At 33.6% G+C, this 17,077-nt stretch overlaps 2 protein-coding genes across 2 annotated transcripts in view; one reads left to right on the top strand and one right to left on the bottom strand.

The window, feature by feature from the left end:
- The window catches only part of LOC123010930 (thrombospondin type-1 domain-containing protein 4), a 45,876-nt gene extending 31,226 nt beyond the window's left edge, over nucleotides 1-14,650 (top strand). The window contains exons 7-11 of the mRNA XM_044408122.1: nucleotides 10,637-10,835; nucleotides 11,462-11,628; nucleotides 11,981-12,595; nucleotides 13,151-13,808; nucleotides 14,020-14,650. Coding sequence (XP_044264057.1) covers nucleotides 10,637-10,835; nucleotides 11,462-11,628; nucleotides 11,981-12,595; nucleotides 13,151-13,808; nucleotides 14,020-14,144 — 1,764 coding nt within the window. The 3' untranslated portion in view covers nucleotides 14,145-14,650. The remainder of the gene's footprint in view (nucleotides 1-10,636; nucleotides 10,836-11,461; nucleotides 11,629-11,980; nucleotides 12,596-13,150; nucleotides 13,809-14,019) is intronic.
- A 191-nt stretch (nucleotides 14,651-14,841) lies between these two features.
- Nucleotides 14,842-17,056, bottom strand: LOC123010941 (alpha-1,3-mannosyl-glycoprotein 2-beta-N-acetylglucosaminyltransferase). The gene is made up of 6 exons (XM_044408142.1): nucleotides 16,864-17,056; nucleotides 16,411-16,815; nucleotides 16,156-16,360; nucleotides 15,773-16,106; nucleotides 15,462-15,723; nucleotides 14,842-15,412 (listed from the first exon to the last, which is right to left on the bottom strand). The coding sequence occupies exons 2-6, from the start codon at nucleotides 16,780-16,782 to the stop codon at nucleotides 15,299-15,301; spliced, it is 1,287 nt and encodes a 428-aa protein (XP_044264077.1). The 5' UTR covers nucleotides 16,783-16,815; nucleotides 16,864-17,056; the 3' UTR covers nucleotides 14,842-15,298.
- Between the last annotated feature and the right edge of the window lie 21 nt (nucleotides 17,057-17,077).

Here is a 17,077-nt window from a genome sequence, read left to right as displayed (position 1 = left end):
AAAACAAAAGAAAATTTTGAAAAAAAATATGTTTAATAAAGCAAAGTACTTTATCATCCATCAATTAGTTTTTCTAAGTTATTGAGTTATTGATAACGTATATTTGATGACCTTGGTCCATTTTATATAAAGACATTTACTTTACTTTGTGTACCTAGTGGTCAGAATTATATTATTCACTTAAAATTATTTTTTCGTAAAATATAGAAAGGAATATTATTTTAAGATTAAACTTAAAAATTGTAAATATCCCCAAGAGTAATGAAAACATAGTCTAGCAGAAGATATTATCTCTCAGCATAAATAAGCCTTATTGCAATCAAGTCATTCTTTCCGGCTGGCTTAACGAAAACCTGTGTTTACTTTACTTCATGCATATTTGCTTCGGTTTTCCTCATCTCGTAGCATATACACACACAATTCATTGTCATCGAACTGATCATGGCGTTTATTACATAAACACGAATTATCTGGGGAATTTTTAAACACTGCGTCGTTTGCCGAAAATAACGTTATTGGAATGCATATTATAAATTCGAAAAATGTAAAATCACATCTGGTCTGTATCTGAATGCTCCCGACTAATGCAATTAATATAGTGACGACTGTGGTGCCGCATTTACTTAGAGAATTGATACAGACGTCAACCGGAATAAGTGTGGATTGCGTTACAGCAGGAGTCGAATCGAATGGAATATTGCAGATTGGTGAGAAAAAACACAAAACAAGAAAGAGCTAATTTATGCAATGAAAAATTATGTTACTAATCAAGAGCTAGGCTTTCTGTACAGGTTTCGATTTGTAATGAAAGCAGGTGTCTCTTCGATCGACAGTTTATTCAAATTTCAGATTGTTAATTTTTTAATCTATTTAAAACGACCAATTTGCTGCTCTTTTTTTGTTTTTCTGCTGTCTATTTGAAGTTGTTGTAAAATTAGTCTTTTTTATTGCCGGAAAGAAAGGAAGTACAAGCTGTTTCTAGCCAGGTCTATTAAATAGTGACGACATTAAGCAATTTTTTGACTCAGTTCCAGCTTTTCACAATAAAAATGTAACATTACGTCGTAAAGCAGGAATTTCAAAGTAACTCAAGAAAGTGCATAATGAAACAAACTATTGCATGTATGATCTACAGAACTGCCATATTTGGTACCTCAATCGATGTCAAAACTTGTAGTTCATAATTTAGAAAAATTTGAATTTTTACGAGCAATTAAGAATTAATGATTTTTATTGATAATAAATAACGACAAGTGTTTAATGAATAATAAAACATATTATATAGGTAGTAACGTGTTTATTAGCGTAAATAAGCATCAATAAATAACTATTTACTCAAAACATTGGAATACAAAGTAAAGCTCTACTTAGTAGCGATTTTTGTACGTTTACGAACTAAGCATGGAATAAATCACTTTGATGTCTCGTAATTTTCATTGTCTTGTCATCATTAGGGACTTGATCGGAAAATTAAGATAATGTCATGTTGACTCGTGAAGAAAACTCGTTTTGTATTTTTTCGCACTGTTGACTTTGCCAAGTCAATATTAAACCACTCTTACTTGACACAAGCGAGTTTTTTTAAAACTTTGAAATATTAGGGACTTATGGTAATAAATTTCACCAGAAAATCCTTGTGCAAGCTGCATATAACAAATACAATATTTTCTAAGGATTATTCCGGCCACAAAGGAATTTTACGCTTTGGTATTTTACTGAGACCGGCGCGAGTTTCCTCCTAAAATCTTAACAAAGCAGAATTTTAGATTTTGTGAAAATTAGCGCAATTTGAGTAAACAATTATTTCATAACCGACAACGAATCGAGTCAATATTGTTGATGCAAAGTTTGTTCAATTTATCTGAAAGCCGTTTTGAAAAATTCAAAAGGTAAACCGAGGGACGTTTATGGCTTTGCGCTGCCTTGTGAATTATTTCAGACGCCCTTTTCCTGAGTATGAATCAGAAATTCCTATTTTGGGATGAATAACTTTGCATAAAAATAATTAGGACAGTCTTAAAACAGCTATAATTTCGACATTGACTGACTCATGGCCCTGAACAGCGCAATAAATTATCAAACTGCATACTCGTATAAATATTCTAATCGGGCGAATGGAGCGCTTTAATTATACAAAGTGTTAAATATCCAAGAGACCTGTATGATTTTCACATATGCCGTGTATTTATAACATACAAATTATTGAAAGTCTGTTATTGTTTTGTAATTTTGTCATAATCTTTGTTATTACAAAGGTGGCAGTAGATAAAGAGCCTGGAATATTTGTTTGAAGAAGTTGTTTAGGACAAGTTCTGGGGAATTTTTAATTAAGGGTCGCTTCTTAGTCAATTAGGGGCGAATTATCATATCTGTTGTTTTAATGCCGCCTTATCGCAGCGATGTCAATAAATTAACAATAATACGCCGTATGCACTTTAATTATCGTACTAATAATGTTGTAATAATTGACATATTTATATAAACAAAATATCAATAAGTTAAAGGAATTATCGTGAATCGTATAATTTTTAGTGAAAATAGTTTCCGATTTTACTCAAATACTTGAAGAAATTTCAACACCTGGCTCGCAACGAATTTCTATTTCAAGCAACCGAAAAGACAAAGCACTTTATGTCAGTTATAAAAATCGTATTTTTAAAAGTCAACAGAGGTGGAGACGAAAAATTTACACTAATCTCGTCTTCGTCTATAATTTAGTGTTTTAAGCATCTCGTGACCACTTCATTATGTAGATTTTTCTCGCCTTATGCCCAATCTGTAAACATTAAGTTGAGACACGACGCTTCACAACGGTAATGTGAGAACGGTTGTGATCAAATTTTGTCCGAAATTTTCAAATACAAAAGCTCATGAATACGGAAATGGGAATCTTCCAGACTCCCTAGAGGAATTTCGGGAGTTGTTGTTTGGATGAAAATTTCAAAGGTATTGTTGGAGTACATGGAAATAGTGTGGTTTTAGTCGATTGCAGGAAGGTTAAAGGTTGCTGTAAAGCTCGAATGTCATTTTTGTGGGGCGAAATTGGGTCGCGAAGGTTAACGATCAGATAGGAAGAATGAAGGTCGGGAGAGGCGACAATTTGATGACTATTGACCATATTTCTTGCTTTATTTGTATGACTCGGCGATTTAATGGCCACAAATAATAGACTTAGTAAAAGACTGCCAGTCAGGGGTGGACAGCACCTTGGGTCCTCATTTTATAAGCCCTCCTCCAACTATCATAGACTTTAACTCTTTTGACTTCTATTTATTTATATTAAAAAATTAAAGAAATAAGATCAGTTTTAAATTGATATCAACAAAAAACAAAAGGTTATAATTTGGTACAACATATATCTACTGAAGTGCTGAAGCTTATTGTTTGCCCATGTATGTTTTTTATAGAAAATAAAAATGTCATAATAAATTTGTAACTACATCTACTTCTTATTAAACCAAAATTATCATTTTGTTAATTTTAGTTAGTTTTGCTTGTCCTATACGGAATAACAAAAGTCTGCAACTGTGCACTATTTATACATTTTGTTTTTCTACCTATATATCTGTGTTTTATATATTTATTTTGTACTCAATGTTAAAGAGTGCTTTTATCATCTAATTTCAGTAGATAAAGTACTCTTCTTATCGTCTTGTGAAATAAAGTAATTTTTATCTACTGTTTATATTCAAGAAATTCTGCTACATGAGTACAAAATAAAACGAAATATTATACACGCCGATAAAGATTGTTTATCTACTCGTGGAAAAAGTCCACTCGTGACTTCGTCACTCGTAACCTTAACTTTTTCACTCGTAGATAAACAATTTTTTTATCGTCTTGTATAATAAATAACTATTAATGGGAAAATTTAAATATAAATGAATATAATGGCAAGTTTTTTTGTATATCTATCTTTTAATATTGCAAAATTTGGGCCTGACTTACAACTTGGCACCTTATAATATAAAAAGTTGACAGTCCGCCCCTGGCTGGTATAGTTTTATAAAGGTCGAAAATTCATTTTTGTTTTTTTTATTCCTCAAAATTGTATAAAATACAAAGCTAAATAGTCAGTTCTAAAGTAATACTAGAATACAGGTAATTTAGTACCTAACGTTGGCGAAACGTGTATAATTACGATTACCACATAACCAAATTTTTTATTGAAAATATCTTTTTTTTTTTGTAATAAATACAGAATTATTTTTTATCAAAATTTATAATATTCATTTAAAAAACATTTTGACATAATCTCGTATAACATTTAGACATTTGCACAGAAAAGTACTCCTAAAAAAGCTACATTTTAGACAAAAAAAATAAACAGAATTTTTTAACCAAAAGTGTGTGCATTCAAAAATTATGTCCAGTAGTTTACAAGTTCCGCTTGTAAACTTCCTCATTAACTAAGATGATTCAATACTTATTTATTGTACAAGACGATAAAGAAATTGTTAATCTACGAGTGAAAAAGTTAAGGTTACGAGTGACGAAGTCACTAGTGGACTTTTTTCACGAGTAGATAAAACAATCTTTATCGTCGTGTATAATATTTTTTTTTATTTTGTACTCACCTATCAGAATTTCTTGAATATAAACAGTAGATAAGAATTACTTTATTTCACTAGACGATAAAAGACTGCTTTATCTACTGAAATTAGTTAATAAAAACACTCTGTAACATTCAGTACAAAATATTTTTTAAGTAGTTAGTTTTTCCTTAAAAAATAGATTTTTTTATAGGACTACGTTTTAATAACCAGAAATAAATTTTATTCTTCGACTGTCAAAAATTACGGTTTTTCTCCCGTGTAAGGAAATTTTGACAACTGTTTGGCATTTCTCAATACGAAACGTCAGATTATCTTTAACAGATTTAAAGCAAGTTTAAGCCTTATTGAGTCTAATTCTAAGAATAAAATGTTGTATTCAACTCGTTTGAGTGTAAATCGGACGCTTTATTCCACCTCGTGGATGATAAACCACTCGTTACACTCGTGGTTTAATAACCCACTCGTTACACTCGTGGTTTAATAACCCACTCGGTGTAATAATCCGTTCGATTTACACTCAAACTTGTCGAATAAATAACTATTACTTTAAATTATTTATTGAGGCAAAAATAAAAAGTCACATTCGTTGTGAGAGATCACAATTTTTTCACATTATCTAATAACTAATTACCTACGTTATTTAATACTCCTAGAATATGATATTATGTTGAAGTAATATTTTTAAAAAATTACTGTTTTTTATTATCATACAATTTAATTTTGAAGTTATTTACAGCAGAGTGATTTAAGCAGATTTAACATTTACATCAATGACTAAATTTTAAATGTAAATTAAGTAAAGTGACAATGAGAATTAAGATTTCAGCTCTTCCTGATCAGCTCTCTTCAGAACATCAAAAAGTAAAAAGGGCTAAACTTTATTTGTGCAACAAAGGTTGAGAAAATTATTTCTCAACTTTGATCGATGTGTCATGGTTTCTGAGTTCCTTTTGACTCGAAATCAAACCCTATTGTGCACTTCTCTGACAAATATGCCTCATAACTCACATATTTAGCGACTAGTTTCCATTTATTTCCTTATAACAGGGCCGAAACAGTGCAGATTAAAGCACAATAGATCATTGTATCCCGGCTCTGGAGTAACAAAGCCCGAGTAACTTTTCCCTGAAAACCCCCCAATAGCAATAAGCACAATAAGCGTGGGTCGGCTCCGATCACGAAAAATGCCAATTTTCTGAAGATGTGCGTAGGTAAACACGCTATAAATTAGGGAAGCAGAGCGAAGCACGTCGAAGCAGAGAGCTTCGCTTCTTGGAGCGCGTGTTGGTGTCAGTTTTGTGCTTCGTTCGATTGCAGGAAGACGTGAATTGTGCGCGAGTGGTGGCAATTCGCAGCATCCCAAAAATTGTAATGCGTTGCTCTGTTTATTGAAATATCAAAGTAAAGTTCAGGTTGGGATAGGTCGGGTTATTGATTCGTGAATTTGGAAATGTCAAGTGAGAATATGTCGCGAGATAAACACCAAACTCATAAATATTTATCTGATTGCGAAACGAATTTACATTAATAAAGCTATTTCGTGAAAATTTTTAGATGGGTGTTGGGTTTCATTGGGAAATTTTTGATGCGTGTTTTCATTTTAGCATATTTTATGAATTATTTGACATTGAAATTTTTTTCACAGGAAAAATATTTGTTGTCGCGGATAATAGCGATTGGAGTTCAACAAACTACCAAACTATGCGGCAAATAATTTATGATAGTGTAATTTAATTAGATATTTTCAAAGCCACGAAATTGCGACATTTTTAAAAGCGGAAAAATGTACGTGAGGCGCTTCCGCAACTCTGCACTGATTTTTTCGATTAAATTCAGTTTTTGAGTAGATAATTTTAAAAATAGATTTACGCGAACATAAATAAACTCTTAAATTAACTTTGATTCCTTTTTTTTACAATTTTCTTAACTTCCACTGTCGAAGTGAAAAATTGAAACATATTTTACATCATAAATTATATTTCCCAATTATTACTTAATTGGAATTAACATTTATGAATACATTTGCATTTTCCGATTTATCACTGTAATTAATCTGCAATTAGACAAAATTAAAAAATTAATCGTTCCTTTGCGCATTTATTAGAATAATTAAACTAAACTTCTTATCTTGTGTTTTATTTTAGTTCAACTACCCTTCGGAGACCAAAAAATTCAGGATTTAGGGACACACCTGTTCCGAAGTGTTCCCTCGGGAGTTTTATCCTAAAATAAATTCCAAACTTTGCTTCAACCTATTTTTCATCATTAATTACCTTCTAGAAACATTTTTCATTGATCGGAGTGAATTGCCATCATGTTGAGTGTTTAAGTGACCGACGATAAGACCATAAAATTAATTGGACGTTTCGCGCTAATTTAATTTAATTACCATGTGGTTGTTGAATTCGATTGCTTGCATCTTTCTGTATTTGGTGAGTATTTTAAAGTGTCTAACTGCATTTCAGAAGGAAAAAATTGTTCTAATTTGAAACAGAGCATGCGACTATTATTTCCAGTAGTCGGGAGAATTCACCACGAATTTAAATTGCTAAACAAACTCGATAACCACTCTGTAATTATCCTGTTAAAATCCTTAAAACATTGCCTGGGGATTATTATTATTAAGTCATCGAGTTATTAAATTGATTGCATAAGATGCACAAATCATTTTTTATAGTGAGTCGAATTTGAATCGGGCGATTATGGCGACTTTGTTGCGTTTTAAGACCTGTTTACTGCTGGAATTACTGAAATATCAACACTCGCTTGTCATTACTTTTAAGGAGTGGCAATTTTTTTATTGAAACTTGCCACAAGGAATCGCTGTTACTTCATTACGTTAGCTAAAACAAGGTTTAACCAAAAATTACTCAAAGACCTCTCGTGCTGGGTGGTAGATAAATCGTATCATTAACGTCAATAAAATCTGTTTATTGAATTAATTGAGTGGCAATTTGAACGTTGGATTTTTTCGAATGAAGAATATATAGCGATAAGCAGTCGTGCATAAAATGCATTAATTTATTGACTTGTTATTAGAAATTGTTTTCATTAGCGGTCGTAAATGACTTGTAATCTTTACCAAATTTGCCTGGCTTTTGACCCATTTCAAAGAACCGATCGGGATTTTTTTTTAATTCCGATTAACAGCTGAGTCTTGAACTTAAAAGGTTAAGCAATCGGGATGATGCTTCCTTATTTGGTAAAACTTAAAAAATGATTTTTTTTTAATAATTTAAAATTGTCTTTTCTAAAAATTGGAAACAACTCCCTGAAATTTGAGGGAAAAAACAAGTTAAAACCTTTTTTATGAAAGTAAAATGGAGCAAAAGAACATTACTATCACTTTGATTTTTATTTATAAAAGAAATATGGTACTTTTTAAGCTAAATATGTACGAGTAGTAAAAATGGAAAATGAAGATAAAAATTTATACAAATTATTTTTTAAACGGTTGGTCTGTTAATATTTTATACAGATTAAAACATCACGAAGCAAAAGGTCTTAGATTTGTGTCATATTTTTAAATATGTTGTTAGTTTTTGCTATTATTTGTTAGCTTCTTGTTAGTTTCTTATTAGTAACTAAATTGATCTGTAAATTCTTCGTACGTACAAGGAAGAAAATTTTAAATTGTGAGGGCAACTTTTTAGATCTGCTTTTGACTCAAACCGTCATGAAATAAGGTATCCGACTTTAATCGAGAGTTCGTTAAATCACTCTTGTTTCGTGCCCTCGTCCTTATCAAATTGGGCAATATTTTCCCACAGCACGCGGTGCTACAAATCCTAGATAATGAACTAGTGCAACGACTTCGTTAAGTAAATAAATAAATAAAAATGTTGGCAGAATCAAGCGTCACGAAAGTAATACAAGTGATTTATTGGCCTCTGCGTTATTATTTAATTCAACTGGTATCAGTCCTGACATTTCAGTAATTTATTTCAGCCCATTAATTTTTTCGCTAAACGACAAAAATATTGCCCAAACTTTGCTAAAACTTCCTCATTTCGAATAGCTGCTGAGTCGAGTGAGATGAAATGTTTTTTTTTTCAGTGGCCATGTGTTGATAAAATAAAAATATTAGAGCATGGGAATCATCGCCACGCATAAAAACTCGAATTGCTTGATACAAAATAACTGTAATCCTTGTGTAAAAGAGTGACAATTAAATAAACCTATAACCGGTGGAAGCACACATGTTGGATCTAATTAGGTGTTCCACAATGGTTTAAATCCGAGCTTAATCGGAGCGATAAAGACGTTTCGTGTAAGCCTCCGGTTCCAATTAACATTACAAAAAGGTAGATTTGTCCCCTAAAGAGGATAACGTTTCAAATTTATTACAGGCCGAAAAAACTAGAAATAGTTTTCCATTCATTCAATGTTTTCCGGTGTTTATTAAATAGAAAACAAGCTTTGTATATTTCAGGATTCTAAAATAAATTCAGCAAGTCGTGGAAAAGATTTACAATGTTTTTATTAACAGACGAATAATTTACCCATTTTAAGTGGAGCATAGCTACCATTAGTTGTGCTCTAAAATGTGTCAAAATAAAGACATTACCTACAATTTCAGTTATCTAACCCATTTTCGAAAATTATTTGTCCACCCACAATTCGCATGTAAATATTAGACGAGAATGGCCGGATGTCATATGAAGCGGCGAAAAATTCTAGCGGAAACGAGCACAAAGCTCGAGCTTTGACACGGGAGAACTTTTATGGGGAAACCATATGAGTGGAACAAAGTTTTTTTTAATTTTCTTACCAATTGTGGTGCGACTTTACAGTTTAGTTTATCTGACAGATGAATTTTTCCGGGTATTAAAAGCCCGTCACAACTAATTGCAAACGCAGATTTTGGCGGTTTTCTCCTTGTCGGAAGTATAAACACAATGCTTTAGATTTTTCACGGCCGTGCGAACTATAATAATACCTTCATTATATTCGTCCTGTCTGACCCGTCCCAAATCTTATCTCGACACCATCGAATCGATTTATCCGTACCGCCCTGAAATTAGCATATTTTTCAGGAATTATTTCGTGGAGAAAGGCGATCAACTTGGATGATTGACTCAGTCATAAATTTCGACCTACTTGCTTCTACATTTTCATAAATCGCGTATTTAATTAAGAAATATTGATTCCTTGTAGGCGATGTGTCAATCGAGTTGTGTGTGATTTAAACAAATTTAATGTCGCGCTGAGACTAATAGAGATATTGAACAAATTGCTTCCGCATTGTTGGACGAAATTATTGAAATTCGAACCAATTGGAAATTGGCAATCGATAGTATACTCGTTGACGTAGAAATATAACGCAGCCTTGGAATTGATTTATTTATCAGACTTGGCTACAAATATTTCAGTTTGGCGACTTTTGTAAGTACTTTGACAGATTTAAAATTTGCTAATTTTGCAAATACTTGATACGAGTATGAAGTCAGAAATCAGCTTGGAGGAGTGTAGCGGTTTATTTTACACTGCAATTAATTGTTTTTGACATTATGCAGTTGTTGGGTTTGTTCAAGGATATTTTATTAATCGGAAAATTGTGATATAATATGCAGTATGTATTATATATACCAATAAGTATTTTTTCACTAATAAAATGAACTTTGTTCTACATGCAGGATAAGTCATCTAAGAGTACGATCCTGACGAACCTGAAATGCAACCCAATATACAATTTTCATAAATAACCAAATTTTATTTGACTCATTCTGTATTTAATAAAATATAAAATTAATTTGAATCGTTTACACATTGTATAATTTTAATAATAACTGTGATAGCATTTTTGGCATCAACTTTCTTGTTCACACTAACAAAAACTTAAGCAAGTTATCAACATTTCAACATTAGTTATCCACCAACCCTGATTTCAATCACCGAAAAATTCAAACCCGGTTCAGGTTAATTAGCCCACCGACCACACATCTCCCCCTTCATATAAATCGTTCTAATTTAAAAGTTGCTCCTAAATTGAGTCGTTTATTTCCAGACAATTCGATTATCTAATGTGATCTTCCAATCGGTCCAAGGTACTCGCAATCATCTTATTTAACTTGTTCCAGAGCGTCAGTGCCAATGGCATAATTGGGGCTATCGACGAACAGGAAGATTGCTCGGCTTGTATGAAAGGGAAATGCAGGAGCATCAACGGAATTTACACCAGGGTTGACCTTCCACCTGGGTATTCTCTCGTGGCCCAAATTCCACAAGGAGCATGCAGGATTTTGGTCCAGCAATTAAAACACACCAAAAATCATTTGGGTAAAAGCCATTTTAATGAAAGGATTTGAATGAACATTTGAAAGAAAAAATGAATTAAAAAATTGAAAAACTTTAAATTCAAAATTCTGGGAATCTACATTTAAATTTGAGAACAGTATCTCTAGATCTTTGTTTTTGTTTGAAAATACTAAAAATGAAAATATTGATTTATTTTTAAAAATGTTAAAAGAATTGGCCAGCTTTGGAATATAAAAATCTTAAGGTCTGTTATGGCTTGTAAAACATACAGTGAAAATTTTCAAGATTAATCAGAGTTTTCACTTTATTAGGATTTAAAATAATAAAAGACCTAAAGACCTAAGTAACTTTAAAAAAATTAAACGTGTAAATTCTAAATATGTATTGTTAATATTTTATGTAGGTAAATGCTCTAAGAATTTACAAAATCTTATGGATTTTTCCAAAAAAAAAAAATTAATTTATAATAATATTATTTTGTTGTGAGTTAAAAAACGTGTTTTTAATTATTTAATTATTAATCCCAAAAATCTTGAAAATTTGTTTTAATTTAACAAATGTCCGTCCACAATAAATTCATTTGCAAGCACTGATACGAGTAGCTTTATCCCGCCTGACGTTTTATTTCTCTATGATTTGCTTTATAGCTTTGAGGAATGCCAATGGGTCGTTCATAGTGAATGGCGATTGGAAAATTAACAATCCTGGTGTCATTGATGGTGCAGGAACACGATTTACTTACGTCAAGCAGGACGTTTCGACTTTAGAAACAATCTCATCACCAGGACCTTTAGCCAATCCGGTGGATATTATGGTAAATCGCTCATTTATTTTATAAGATGATAAGTGATTTCAGTTGAAGGTCTTCTTAATGCCTCTACTTATTATTTATGAGTCTGTTTATGACCGGTTCAAGTTAAGATGTAGTAGCTCAAGTCAATTTAAGTTTTATTATTATTAGAGGGTTAGCATAGGTCGAGTCTTTTTTCTCTATGTATAAATAGAATCACAGCACTTAGAAAACTATAAATAAGTTTATTATCGGAGGTTTTAAGTGGTCGAAGCAAATTTGCATTGCTATATCTAAAAAGGAGTTGCGAAAGAAAATTTTTTATCACACACCAGAATTTGCGTTTCAACTTATTTATTTTTGTTGCCTCTCTCAGATCGTGAATTTCCAAATCAACCATGGTGTCAAATACGGTTATTCCCTCCCCATCGACTCCTCCACCCCCCTTATAGCCCCACCTCTCCTCAAACGTCCTGACTCCGGGATTCCGGAACCCCGCCGTCTTGAAACCTCCCAACGTGATGAAGCCCGTCCTCTCCACCGCCGGACTCGACTTCGGAGACGCTTCGCCTGGAAAATCAGCGGAGTCTCCGCGTGTTCCAAATCCTGCGGTGGGGGTTTACAAGCCACCGTCGTTACCTGCGTCCGGGAACATACCCAGACTCCGGTTCCGGAAAGGCGATGCGCGCATTTGGAGAAACCCATGACGCAACCCATTAGATGCAACCTGAAGGACTGTCCTCCACGGTGGGAGGCCCATTGGAGTCCTTGTAGTGTCACCTGCGGGGAAGGTGTCCAACATTATGCACCTCAGTGTCATCAGGAGTTGAGCACGGGGAGATCGGTGGTTACCAACGATGGGAATTGTCCCAGGCCTAAGCCGTCCAGTCAAGCTAAACCATGTATGATGGACCCTTGTGAGAGTATTAGGGATAATGAACTACCGCAGACTCCGGAAAGGCTAGAGTGGTCAGTGGGGGCATGGTCGTCGGTAAGCAATGCATATGTTTAAGGATTAAGTCCAAAAAAGATCTTAAAACATTTCCAAATTTATGTTACTTAAAAGACTGAGAATTTCAAGGTATCGATTTTAAAATCTGGCTATTTTTTAAAAATCATAAGAATTAAGAAGTCTAATGTAAAAAATTTAACAACATAAGAGCTAATTATAACCCAAGATTGAAAAATGATTAAGCGGTTTAAACATTTTTAATATTTTTTTTAATCTGAAAACATGGGAATTTAAAAAATGCTAGTATCTAAAGATCTAAGGATATACTTACGATATAGTTATGAAACTTAAAAGTACCTATCTTACAATTTTTGAACTCAATAGATACTTTTTTAGGAAAAAATGTAAATAAGTGTTTACTTATTTTAAGTTTTAGAAATGCTACAAACTTAGAAAAAAAATTATAAATCCTTCAGAGGGAGTTCTAAACATCTTTAGGTGTTAAACATTTAAAATGATCAAAACTATTTTTTTTTAAATACTACCCTAGAAATTTTGAATTTTAAAAATTACATATTTAAAAATATTTTGCAGTGCTCTGTTTCCTGCGGCACCGGCCACCGCACGCGCTCAGTGACCTGCCCCAGCGGCCGGTGCCCCCCAGAAGACCGTCCCAAATACGCCGAATATTGCGAAAACGGCCCCTGTTCCGCGACCTTTGAAATCTCCCCTTGGCTCCTCACCGAGTGGTCACATTGTTCAGAATCCTGCGGGACTGGTAGCCAATCCCGACTCGCCCTTTGCCCTCATTCTAATTGCTCCGACCACAGCAAACCTGAGACGTCCCGCGCCTGTTCCAGCGATAAGCAATGCGGGGGACAATGGGTGACTGGTCCGTGGTCCCCTTGCCCGAAATCTTGCTTCGGGACACTCGTGCAGAAGAGAGACGTTTTTTGCGTGGTGAAAATCCGGGGACAGGCTCATATCACTAATGAGATGACTTGTCCTGTTGGCACCAAACCGCCCATGGACCAGCCTTGCGCTGGAACATGTCCGCCTATGTGGTTCTTTGGGGAATGGGGCGTATGCGAGTGCCCTGCAGGGGTGCAGAAACGCGAGGTGAAATGCATGGATGCCCAGGGGAGAGGAAGTAATGGGTGTGAGGGGGAAGTCCTGCCGACAAAAAGACAGTGTGCCTGCTCGAGGATTGAGGAGCATCGTCATAAGCCGGTGCAGGACGAACCAACCGATCGTAAGTATAAAAATTTAGAAAATTCTTTTTAGTATTAATAAAGAAAATGGTAAAAATCCTATCTTCTTAGAACTCTGAAGATAATAAGAAATTGCTAAAAATGTTATAAAAATAATTACAGTTAATTAAGTGTAATCATTATTATAACAAAGACACTAGAAATTTTAAGTAAAGAAAATGATTTCTTTTTCTGTAGAATCAAAAATTTTAGGTTCCTGCGTGGACCGAATCCGGAACTGCTACCTGGCGGTCCAGGCCCGGCTATGCCAATACCCCTACTATACAAACCACTGCTGCGTCTCCTGCAAACGGGCGCAACAAGATCTGTTCGAATAATCTGTGATTGGAGGAAAATGCATAGTCAAATCCAGTACTGACTTAAAAAAATAAGATATTCGAGTGAAAGTAAAATAATGTGTGGCTGATTCTTTCCTAACAAATGCATGTCGTTGGAATTGTTTGATACTTCCAAAAAACATATTTATTTCTGTTAAATTTTTGTATATATTTTTTTATGTTTAAAATTTTGTAGATTCCAACGTATCGACTCTTCCATCAGATGATATACATATAATACTCTTATATTAATAGATGTCTGTGATTGTTTTTCCACTAACTATAGTTAAGAGGAGTGCGTGACTTATTCGCTTTAAAAGCACTGCCAAAATTTTGTTTCATTCATTTGCGCTACGAGCGCGCGACTGCGCACTTGCCAAATCGTGTGTTACGTGTAATTAAACTCTTACTTAATTTTAGGCACTGTATTAATTTAGATTATTACAAATAAGTATTATAATTTTAGCTCTATGTATTTATTAGTAATAAAAATCTTAGTTTAAAAATTCTTGAATTAATATTAGGTAAATTGATGTTATCAATGATAAACTCTTACAAAGATAAAATGCAACCCAAAATACATTATTCTCATCTTATGTGCATTAGCGGGTATATTGAGCGACAATAGAAACACTACTATGACACTCAATTAATGTTTTGTGTGCTTCTTTAGAATGACGTAAACTCAAAATCGGAGTAAATTTGTACAATTTTATTATTCACTTTTATTTACATTAAGAAGCGCGGTCCATATGTTGCGAATGAGCTGTCAAAACTTAGAACATATGGTATTGCTAATTGAACTCTACATATTTTATGTAATCGCCTTCTGTATTCTATATGCAAAAACTTTTAGAATATAGTAGAATATTGACAACTCGCTCGCTTTCCATGTACTTGTCTTAAATTGGTATAACAATTTATCGAGCAATCGATATTTGAACTTATACATATTTTAGTGGGCTACTTTCAAATGCTGCCATTTGTTATCGCAGCCTACCTCACAAGTCGCCATTAAAAACTTTATCACAATTTTTAACTTGATTAGAACAAAATTAAAATTCCAACAGTTCACATTTTGAATGTGCAAACATAAAACAACAAATATATTAATATCAAACATGGAATTGTGTAAGTAACTAGGAATCTTAAGGTTAGCTCCACGTCAAGTCGTAACCTTTCCAATTCAAATTGGGAGCTAAATGCACCATTCGTCCCTTATAATGGAAAGTGACAATACCCTTGTATGCAGTGCGAGGAACCCCACTCTACAAAATTAAAAATGATAACATGGATTACAAATGATAATAAAATTACTTTAAAATCATCCATGAGTCCTAATTTTTTCGTGATTAATTTATACTCTTCTTTTGAGCGATAAACAATCCTTACAGGTCCATCGTGAGCAATTTTGCCTCCTTTCAGTTCCTGGTAACTGACTATCACGCTTTGGTAAACATCTCGAATAAAATCCCTATCATACACATCCTTTAATAAATAACTCAAATTCATTTTGGTAAAAGGCACAAACTTCTCGTTCAGTTTTATGTATTTTAAGTGCTTTTCAAAAAACATCCCACTACAATATTTCATTAAATATTTTCAAAAAAAAAAAAAATAAATAATACTTTGAAACCCCAACTTTGCCAAACGTCCTCGTTCTCGATATTTCTGGCCTAATGCACGCCCTGCCTTTTCTCTGCAATGGATCGCGTATCCAGTCGTCCCAATAAGCCCTCGGCCATTTGGTATACAATTCCAGCCACAAGGACTTTGTCAACATCCAACCCAAACCCGGGAAAAAGTCAGTGCGATACAACAGATCTGGGTGATTTTCCTCCACTAGACCCTCCTTTCCATTATCGTTCCAGGCGGAAATGCACCAAAGGGTCGGGTCACGATTTAAAATTGGGTAAGTACCAAGGAAATATTCAAAGAAGTCTGGAGCTACCTCCAAGTCGTCTGAAAATGGTTTGTAAAATGAATTTCATTGCGATACAATTAGGCAAACCTTCAACTATAATAACAGTACTAAAATTAAAATTAAAAAACATTTGGTTGAGGGCCCAGCCGTAGTGGCGCGCTATCTTGAAATATCCCTTGAATTTTTTTTCTTTAGGGGGTACCTGAATATCAGATTGGTCTGGTTGCTGGATAAGTGACACTTGAGATCCATATCTTCTAATAGTTTCGGTTGTTTCCTCATGATTGCAGTCCTGTGATTTTTTTATCAGTATTAATACATCAGGAAATAAATCTTTCTTACTTGGCTCACTATTATTGGAAATTTATCAGGATCTGGTCTATATTGCAAAAGCCTATCTAAGCACCTACTGACACCAACTCTATTGCACGCAAATACTAGTACTGGTAATTTAAAGTCTTGAAAATCCTTTATACTACTTTTGCTAACATCTCCTTGGCTTTTTATTTGTAAAAACCTCCTAGCGTCATGGATCATGTCATTATTTATTTTAAACTGTTCTGATATGCCTTGTTCCAGTATCATGATTTGTTTGTCAACGTTTCCATTTGGTTCACTTTTACTTGTTAGATGGGACAGGAATGCAAAATATAACACTAAAGCCCAAGTTATTACACATATTCCTAGTATAAAGTTTGTGCGTTTCAGTCGCATGTTATTCTATTATCTTACTAAAGTGTTCCTATCCTATAAAAACCGATAAGTAGTTAAAGAAAAAGTGGGGCAACATCTTACCTGCAAAATCATAATGATTTGATTTCTATCACTGCCGGATGTTTAGACATTTTGTGGATGTCTTATTGTTTATCACACAATAAATCGTTTACATTAAACACGTAGCATTTTAATAAGTAAGTAGATTTTAACATTTGTAGATCAACAAACGGCACTATACTGACAGGATGACAGGTGAGTGACCTGCATTATCGACTTCGTTGTTTTATATTTA

This window comes from Tribolium madens, unplaced genomic scaffold, assembly GCF_015345945.1.
Source record: "Tribolium madens isolate multiple individuals breed KSU strain unplaced genomic scaffold, Tmad_KSU_1.1 Scaffold_91;HRSCAF=231;Tcas5.2_LG7, whole genome shotgun sequence".
Lineage (NCBI taxonomy): Eukaryota > Metazoa > Arthropoda > Insecta > Coleoptera > Tenebrionidae > Tribolium > Tribolium madens.
The sequence above is the reverse complement of the archived record's forward strand: the minus strand, read 5'-3'. Positions and strand labels throughout refer to the sequence as shown.